We start from the raw sequence: 9,617 nt of genomic DNA, 5'->3' as shown, positions 1-9,617 counted from the left end.
GGACTGTCTATGTTGCCAACTTGGACTTCCCAAGCGCTTAGTTGCCAACTTGAACTTCTCAAACGCTTAGTACAGTGCTCCGCACATGGTAAGCGCTCAATAAATACGATTGAATGAATGAATGAATGAATAAATACGATTGAATGAATGAATTTATTTTATTTATTTTATTTTGTTAATATGTTTTGTTTTGCTGTCTGTCTCCTCCTTCAAGCCTGGGAGCCTGCAGTTGGGTAGGGACCGTCTATGTTGCCAACTTGGACTTCCCAAGCGCTTAGTTGCCAACTTGGACTTCTCAAACGCTTAGTACAGTGCTCCGCACATGGTAAGCGCTCAATAAATACGATTGAATGAATGAATTTTTTCTATTTATTTTACTTTGTTAATATGTTTTGTTTTGCCGTCCGTCTCCCCCTTCTAGCCTGGGAGCCCGCTGTTGGGTAGGGACCGTCTATGCTGCCAAGTTGGACTTCCCAAGTGCTTAGTTGCCAACTTAGACTTCTCAAGCGCTTAGTACAGTGCTCCGCACACGGTAAGCGCTCAATAAATACGATTGAATGAATGGATGAATGAATAAATACGATTGAATGAATGAATTTATTCTATTTATTTTACTTTGTTAATATGTTTTGTTTTGCTGTCCGTCTCCCCCTTCTAGCCTGGGAGCCCGCTGTTGGGTAGGGACCGTCTATGCTGCCAACTTGGACTTTCCAAGCGCTTAGTTGCCAACTTGGACTTCCCAAGCGCTTACTACAGTGCTCCGCACATGGTAAGTGCTCAATAAATACGACTGACTGAATGAATTTATTCTATTTATTTTATTTTGTTAATATGTTTTGTTTTGCCGTTCTAGCCTGGGAGCCCGCCGTTGGGTAGGGACCGTCTATGCAGCCAACTTGGACTTCCCAAGCGCTTACTACAGTGCTCCTCACACAGTAAGCACTCAATAAATACGATTGAACGAATGAATTAATTCTATTTATTTTATTTTGTTAATATATTTTGTTTCGCCGTTCTAGCCTGGGAGCCCGCCGTTGGGTAGGGACCATCTATGTTGCCACCTTGGACTTCCCAAGCGCTTAGTACAGTGCTCCTCACACAGTAAGCGCTCAATAAATACGACTGAACGAATGAATTAATTCTATTTATTTTATTTTGTTAATATGTTTTGTTTTGCCGTTCTAGCCTGGAAGCCCGCCGTTGGGTAGGGACCGTCTATGCTGCCACCTTGGACTTCCCAAGCGCTCAGTACAGTGCTCCTCACACAGTAAGCGCTCAATATATACGATTGAACGAATGGATTTATTCCATTTATTTTATTTTGTTAATGTTTTGTTTTGCCGTTCTAGCCTGGAAGCCCGCCGTTGGGTAGGGACTGTCTAAGCTGCCACCTTGGACTTCCCAAGCGCTCCGCACACGGTAAGCGCTCAATAAATACGATTGAACGAATGAATTAATTCTATTTATTTTATTTTGTTAATATGTTTTGTTTTGCCGTTCTAGCCTGGGAGCCCGCCGTTGGGTAGGGACCGTCTACGCTGCCACCTTGGACTTCCCAAGCGCTCCGCACACGGTAAGCGCTCAATAAATACGACTGAGCGAATGGATTTATTCTATTTATTTTATTTTGTTAATATGTTTTATTTTGCCGTTCTAGCCTGGGAGCCCGCCGTTGGGTAGGGACCGTCTAGGCTGCCAACTTGGACTTCCCAAGCGCTTGCTTAGCACACGGTGGGCGCTCAATACATACGACTGAATGAATGAATGGGTGGATGGATGAGGGGATGGATGAGTGGATGGATGAGTGGATGGATGGATGGATGGATGAATGAATGGATGGATGGATGGATGAATGGATGGATGGATGGATGGAAGGGCGGGCTGCGCGGGAGAGGGAGAGGGAAGAGGGAGAGGGAAGAGGGAGAGCAGCAGGCCGCGGAGGCGGGCCCAGGGCGCCTGCGCACTGCAGGGGCGCCAGATTTGGCGGGAGGGGGAGTGTCCTAAAAGCCCTTTGTTTGATGGCATCTCTGTTTACAGACTTTACTCTTGAAGATCAACCTGTTTCCTCCTCCTCCTCCTCCTCCTCCTCCTCCTCCTCCTCCTCCTCCCGCTGCAGTCGGGCCGCAGCGCTGCAGGATGGCCAGGAGACCCCGGCACAGGTAGGACTGATGGCACTCTTTAAGCTCTTCCAGCGTGCTAAGCACTGTACTAAGCGCTGCGGTCGGGAGGGGGGAGGATACAGGGCGATCGGGTTGTCCCACGTGGGGCGCGCAGGCTTTCCATTCATTCGTTCATTCTTTCAGACTGTGAGCCCACTGTTGGGTAGGGACTGTCTCTGTGTGTTGCCAGTTTGGACTTCCCAAGCGCTTAGGACAGTGCTCTGCACATAGTAAGCGCTCAATAAATACGATTGATTGATTGATTCGTTCATTCGGTCCTACTTACTGGGCGCTTACTGTGTGCAGAGCACTGGACTGAGCGCCTAGGGAAGTCCAAGCTGGCAACATGCAGAGATGGTCCCCAACCCAACAGCGGGCTGCCAGGGGAGAAGGGGGAGAAGGACGGCAAAACATAGTAAGAAAATAAAATAAATATGGGCAGATAAGAGTGATAAGGACGTTCGCACATATCTACAGGCTTCATCCCCATTTTGCAGATGAGGTCACTGAGGAGAGGAACGCCGGTGTCCGTTAAGCGCTTCCTAAGTGCGAAGCACTGTTCTAAGCGCTGGGGGGAGGATACAGGGCGATCGGGGGGGCGCAGGCTTTTCATTCATTCAGTCAGTCGTACTTATTGAGCGCCTACTGTGTGCGGAGCACTGGACTGAGCGCTTGGGAAGTCCAAGTTGGCAACAGGGAGAGACGGTCCCTACCCAACAGCGGGCTCACGGGCTGGAAGGGGGAGACAGGCGGCAAAACATATTAAGAAGATAAAATAAATACGTACAGATGAAATAGAGTGATAAATACGAAATAAATAGAATAAATATGTACAGATGAAATAGAGTAATAAATACGGACGCACATATATACAGGCTTCATCCCCATTTTACAGATGAGGTCACTGAGAAGAGGAATCCGAGTAAGGCCGGTGTTTGTTAAGCGCTTCCTGTGTGCCAGGCGCCGGTGAGCCCGTTGTTGGGTTGGGACCGTCTCTCTGGGTCGCCAAGCGCTTAGTACAGTGCCCTGCACGCAGTAGGCGCTCAATAAGTACGACTGAATGAATGGGGGATGCCAGGTAGTGAGGTTGTCCCACGTGGGGCTCGCAGGCTTCACCCCCATTTTGCAGATGGGGCAACCGAGGCCCAGAGAGGAGCAGTCAGAATAATGCTGGTATTTGGTAAGCGCTTCCTACGTGCCAAGCGCTGTACTGAGCGCTTTTAGACTGTGAGCCCACTGTTGGGTAGGGACTGTCTCCATATGTTGCCAATTTGTACTTCCCAAACGCTTAGTACAGTGCTCTGCACACAGTAAGCGCTCAATAAATACGATTGATGATGATGATGGAGTGGGGGGGGGGGGGATAGAAAGCGATCGGGTTGTCCCACGTGGGGTTCGCAGGCTGCATCCCCCTTTTCCAGATGAGGGAACTGAGGCCCAGAGGAGTGACTTGCCCCCAGTCGCAGGGCTGACGGTTGGCTGGATTTGAACCCATGACCTCTGGCTCAGCAAGAGCCGCTGAGCCACGAACCGGGGAGCGGGAGTTGTGTGGATGCCTCCGTGTGTTTGTGTGGCTGTGTGTGTGTGTGTGTGTCGTTTGCAAGAGACGCTTCCCAAATAGCCCGCGGGGGAGCCTTTTTTTTAGCAGCAGCAGCAGCGCTGTCAAGAGGCCCTCCCGGAGACGGGATAGCATTCATTCGGTCGTATTTATTGAGCGCTTCCTGCGTGCGGAGCACTGTACTAAGCGCTGGGGAAGGACTTAGTACAGTGCTCTGCACGTAGTAAGCGCTCAATAAATACGATTGATTGATTGATTGATTGATTGACGAGTCGGCAACAGGCGGAGACGGTCCCTGCCCAACAACGGGCTCACAGTCTAGGAAGGAGAATGACAGAATTTATTAAGCGCCTCCTATGTGCCAAGCACTGTTCTAAGCGCTGGGGGGATGCAAGGTGATCCGGTTGCCCCACGTGGGGCTCCCCGTCTTCATCCCCATTTTACAGATGAGGTCACTGAGGCCCTGAGAATAATAATAAAACTAACGCTGGTGTGTGTGTGTGTGAGCCCGCTGTTGGGTGGGGGCCGTCTAGGTTGCCAACTTGGACTTCCCAAGCGCTTAGTACAGTGCCCTGCACACTGTAAGCGCTCAATAAATACGACTGAAGGAATGAATGAGTGTCCCACGGGGGGCTCCCAGTTTTAATCCCCATTTTACAGATGAGGTCACTGAGGCCCTGAGAATAATAATACAAATAACGCTGGTGTGTGTGTGTGTGTGAGCCCGCTGTTGGGTGGGGGCCGTCTCTCTAGGTTGCCAACTTGGACTTCCCAAGCGCTTAGTACAGTGCCCTGCACGCAGTAGGCGCTCAATAAATACGACTGAATGAATGCTAAGCGCTTCCTATGTGCTAAACGCTGGGGAGATACAAGATTGGGAGCCCCACGTGGGACCACCTGATGACCCCGTATCCCCCCCAGCGCTTAGCACAGTGCTTGGCACCTAGTAAGCGCTTAACACGTGGGGCCCCCAGGCCTTCACCCCCATTTTACAGAGGGGGGTGACTGAGGCCCAGAGAAGTGAAGGGACGGGCCCAAAGTCCCCCAGCCGACAAGCGGCGGGGGCGGGATTCGAACCCACGACCCGCCACTCCCCAGCCCGGGCTGAGCCTCGCTGCGGATAATAATTAGTGATGATGGTACTTGTTGAGCGCTTACTCTGTGCAGAGCGCCGTTCGAAGCGCTGTACGGTGCTGAGCGCTTAGTACAGTGCTAAGCGCTTAGTACAGTGCTCTGCACACAGTAAGCGCTCAATAAATACGATTGATGATGATGATGATGACCCGATCCCCTTCCCACTCGGAGCTCCCCATCCCCTTCCTTTTTTTTTGCGGAGGAGGGGTTCACCTGGGAACCTCCCCAGCGCTCAGAACAGTGCTTTGCACGTAGTAAGCGCTTAATAGAGAAGCAGCGTGGCTCAGTGGAAAGAGCCCGGGCTTTGGAGGCAGAGGTCATGGGTTCAAATCCTGCCCCGGCCACTTGTCGGCTGTGTGACTTTGGGCAAGTCCCCTGAGTTCCCTCATCTGGAAAGTGGGGGTTCATTCATTCATTCAATCGCATTTATTGAGCGCTTACTGTGTGCAGAGCACTGTACTAAGCGCTTGGGAGGTACAAGTTGGCAACGCAAAGGGATGGGCCCTACCCAACAGCGGGTTCATTCATTCATTCATTCATTCAATCGTATTTATTGAGCGCTTACTGTGTGCAGAGCACTGTACTAAGCGCTTGGGAAGTACAAGTTGGCAACGCGAAGGGATGGGCCCTACCCAACAGCGGGTTGGTTCATTCATTCATTCATTCATTCATTCAATCGTATTTATTGAGCGCTTACTGTGTGCAGAGCACTGTACTAAGCGCTTGGGAAGTACAAGTTGGCAACGTAAAGGGATGGTCCCTACCCAACAGCAGGTTCATTAATTAATTAATTAATTCATTCATTCATTCATTCATTCATTCATTCAATCGTATTTATTGAGCGCTTACTGTGTGCAGAACACTGTACTAAGCGCTTGGGAAGTCCAAGTTGGCAGCATAAAGGGATGGTCCCTACCCAACAGTGGGCCCACAGTCTAGAAGGGGGAGACAGAGAACAAAACCAAACATATTAACAAAATAAAATAAGACTGAGCCTCACGTGGGGCAACCTGATCACCTTGTATCCCCCCCAGCGCTTAGAACAGTGCTTCGCACATAGTAAGCGCTTAACAGATGCCATCATTATTATTAATAAATAACATTAAAGTGACTCAGACCAGCGGCGGAGCTGGGGTTTGACGGGGCTTGGAGGAGAGGGCGCCTTGGGTGGTTCATTGTATCATATTTATTGAGCGCTTAATGAGGGCAGTGCACTGTACTAAGCGCTTGGGAGAGGACAAATCAGGGGAGGGCGAACCCCTGAAATTAAATGTCGGGGCAGCTTCGGAGCTGCGGGGCCGAGCGTTTAAATTTCAGAAGCAGCGTGGCTCAGCGGAAAGAGCCCGGGCTTGGGACTCAGAGGTCGTGGGTTCGAATCCTGCCGCTTGTCAGCCGTAGGACTCTGGGCAAGTCACTTGACTTCCCTGGGCCTCAGCTCCCCCATCTGTAAAATGGGGATGAAGCCCCACGTGGGACAACCTGATCACCTTGTAAGCTCCCCCAGTGCTTAGAACAGTGCTTGGCACATAATAAGCGCCTAACAAACACTGTTGTTATTATTATTATTATTATTATTCATTCTTCGTGGAGAGGTGTCAGATGACAGGGGGCCGGCAGCAACTGTTTTGGGGGGGCAGAAGAGAAAAAGGAAACTGCGTGCCCCCCTCCCGTTTTGGGGGTTTGGATGAACTCCATCTCCTCTCGGGAAAACTTTTTTAATTTTTTAAATTTTTTGGGGGGGGATGATGATGGTATTTGTTAAGCGCTTACTATGTGCCAAGCACTGTTCTAAGCGCTGGGGGGGCGGTACAAGGTCATCAGGTTGCCCCACTGTTGGGTAGGGACCGTCTCTGTATGTTGCCAACTTGTACTTCCCAAGCGCTTAGTACAGTGCTCTGCACACAGTAAGCGCTCAATAAGTACAACTGAATGAATGAATGAATGAATGACCCACATGGGGCTCACGGTCTTAATCCCCATTTTACAGAGGAGGGAACTGAGGCCCAGAGAAGTGAAGTGACTTGCCCAAAGTCACCCAGCTGACGAGTGGCGGAGGCGGGATTCGAACCCACGACCTCTGAGTCCCAAGCCCGGGCTCTTGCCACTGAGCCACGCCGCTTTTGAGTGACAGCCCCCGCCCCCGGCAGAGTGACACACACACACACTCACCCACACCGCTCTGCACATGTCACAAGCCTGGCATTCATTCATTCATCCATTCATTCAATCGTATTTATTGGGCGCTCCCTGCGTGCAGAGCACTGGACTAAGCGCTTGGGAAGTACAAGGCGGCAGCATATGTCGGACCCTACCCAACAACGGGCTCACAGTCTAGAAGGGGGAGACAGACAACAAAACAAAACATGGAGACAGGTGTCAAAACTGTCAGAATAAATATTATTGAGCGCTCCCTGGGTGCGAAGCACTGTACTAAGCGCTTGGAACAGATTTGGCAGTCCCAACAAGGGGCTCACAGTCTAGAAGGGGGAGACAGACAACAAAACAAAACAAGTAGACAGGTGTCCTTACCATCAAATATTTTATTGAGCGCTTACTGTGTTCAGAGCACTGTACTAAGCGCTGGGGAAGTACCATTTGGCAGCAGTGAGAGACCATCCCTACCCAATAACGGGCTCACAGTCTAGAAGGGGGATGTGATGCCTTTCAGCTCCTTCATTCCTTCATTCAGTCGTATTTATTGAGCGCTTGCGGCGTGCAGAGCGCTGCGCTAAGCGCTGGGAAAGGACAATTCAGCAATGAAGAGAGACCGTCCCTGCCCACACGGAGGGGGGTGGGGACTGTCAGGATCTGTCACTTTGCCAGCGGCTTGGGCTCCTGCATCCCTGGACCCAGGCTTCCTGGCCTCCCCCCATCCCACCCGGGGGAGGGGAGCTCACACCACCCCCGGGAAGCCCTCCGGGAAGTCCTTGGGAGCCAGCACATTGCTCACAGCCCCTTCTGGTTCCTTCCCGCCTGGGTTTGGGAGGGGAGGGAGGCTCTCCTGGGTTCTGTGGGGTGCCTGGGTGGGTGTGTGGGGGGGTCCGGGGTGTGTTTCCTTAATAATAATAATAATAATAATGATAATAATAATATTTGTTAAGCGCCTACTATGTGCCAAGCACTGTTCTAAGCGCTGGAAGGATCCCGGAGCTGTGCGTTGGATCTGCTCCCAAACTCACTCTCTTCCTCCTCCTCCTCCTCCTCCTCCTTCTCCTCCTCCTTCTCTTCCTCCTCTTCCTCCTCCTCCCGAGATCCCGGCACCCCGATTCCTTTCCAGAGCGCCCCCGCAAATCTGCATTCCCTCCCCCTTTCCCTCCTTTCCCTCCTCCTCTAGATTATTATTATTGTTATTATTATTATTATTAGCCAAGTTCCTGGCGGCGAGTTGCAAAAAGCGTGGGTGTGGGACAGGGGGAAGCAAGTATGTTGGGGGGTTGGTGGGGGGAGAAGAGAGACAACACAAAACAACACAAAACAACACAACAGCCCTAGAGAGGCGGCAAAGGGCGAAGTCATTCATTCATTCAATTGTATTTATTGATCATTCATTCAGTCGTATTCATTGAGCGCTTACTGTGTGCAGAGCGCTGGACTAAGTGCTTGGAAAGTCCAGTTCTTCCGGAACTTTATTAGTGTTGCAGCGGGAAGGGATGGGCTGGGCTCCTACTTGTCCGGTTGTATTTATTGAGCGCTTACTGGGTGCAGAACACTGTACTAAGCGCTTGGGGGAGTCCAGTACAGCAATGAAGAGGGACTATCGCTGCCCATGAGCTCATGGTCTGATTGCGATTTATTCCCGCAAGAGCAAGGAGTCCAGGGGGCGGCTTGATGAAGGGGGTGGTGGGGATGAAAGGAGGAATTCCACAAGGGAATGTGCTCGCAGGGTCCTTATAATAACAATAATAATAAGAATAATAATAATTCTTAATATGGTGTTTGCTCTTCATCCATTCAGTCGCATTTATTGAGCACTTATTGCGCTCTCCTAAGCCCCTGGAGCCTGTTGTGGGCAGGAATGTGTCTGTCTGTGGTTGACTTGTACTCTCCCAAGCGCTTAGGACAGTGCTCTGCCCACAGTCAGCGCTCCATGAATGCGATTGAATGACAGTCCAATACAGCGCTAAAGGGAGACGAGCCCTGCCCCACAACAGGCTATTTGTTCAGCGCTTGCAGTGTGCCAAGCGCTGTTCCAAGGGCTCATCTCACCTGGGACACCGGGAAGTGGGGAGGGAGGAGGGGTGGGGTGTGTGTGTGTGTGTTTTGTGTGTGTTGTGTGTCTATGTGTGTGTGTGTGTGTAGTGTATGTAGGCTGGGGCACCTGGGAGATGAGCAAGGTGGTTAATCGGGTCAACTCGACAAGACTTTGAACCCCCGTTTCCAGAATCACAGGAGCAACCACATGTCATTTCCTCTCTCCACCCTCCTCCACCTCCCCCGACTTCTTTCTTTCTTTTTTTTCTTCTTCTTCTTTTTTTTTTTTTTAGTGTCGTTCAGTTTGTTTCCTTGACAAAATACAAGATTCATAATGGTAGAGACTCTTTAACCACACTCCCGGCCTAGCAGGTGGGGGCACAGCGCCTGTACCGTTTCAGGGAGCCTTTGATAGGGCGCCGGCTGCTGGGCCCAGATCTTGTCGGCGGCAGCAGATAAAAATGAAAAGTTATTTGAGGGCCCCCGGGAGAAATTAATCATGCTACAGATGCGACCCGGGGCTTCCTCCCCTTCAACGAGGAAATCTTCAAATGCAAAGCGTCAAGTCAAGTCGC

The 9,617-nt window shown here is 50.8% G+C and overlaps 1 protein-coding gene across 4 annotated transcripts in view; it reads left to right on the top strand.

Moving 5' to 3' along the window:
- Positions 1-2,099: 2,099 nt before the first annotated feature.
- Positions 2,100-9,617, top strand: part of MYB (MYB proto-oncogene, transcription factor) — a 45,624-nt gene continuing 38,106 nt past the window's right edge. For all 4 annotated transcript variants that reach the window (XM_038741424.1, XM_038741409.1, XM_038741417.1 and 1 more), the window contains exon 1: positions 2,100-2,159. In XM_038741424.1, the coding sequence (XP_038597352.1) occupies positions 2,137-2,159 (23 nt within the window). In that variant the 5' untranslated portion in view covers positions 2,100-2,136. The remainder of the gene's footprint in view (positions 2,160-9,617) is intronic.

Source organism: Tachyglossus aculeatus, chromosome 2 (genome assembly GCF_015852505.1).
Source record: "Tachyglossus aculeatus isolate mTacAcu1 chromosome 2, mTacAcu1.pri, whole genome shotgun sequence".
NCBI classification, from domain to species: Eukaryota; Metazoa; Chordata; class Mammalia; order Monotremata; family Tachyglossidae; genus Tachyglossus; species Tachyglossus aculeatus.
Note: the sequence above shows the minus strand (reverse complement) of the source record. Positions and strands in the feature narration are given on the sequence as shown.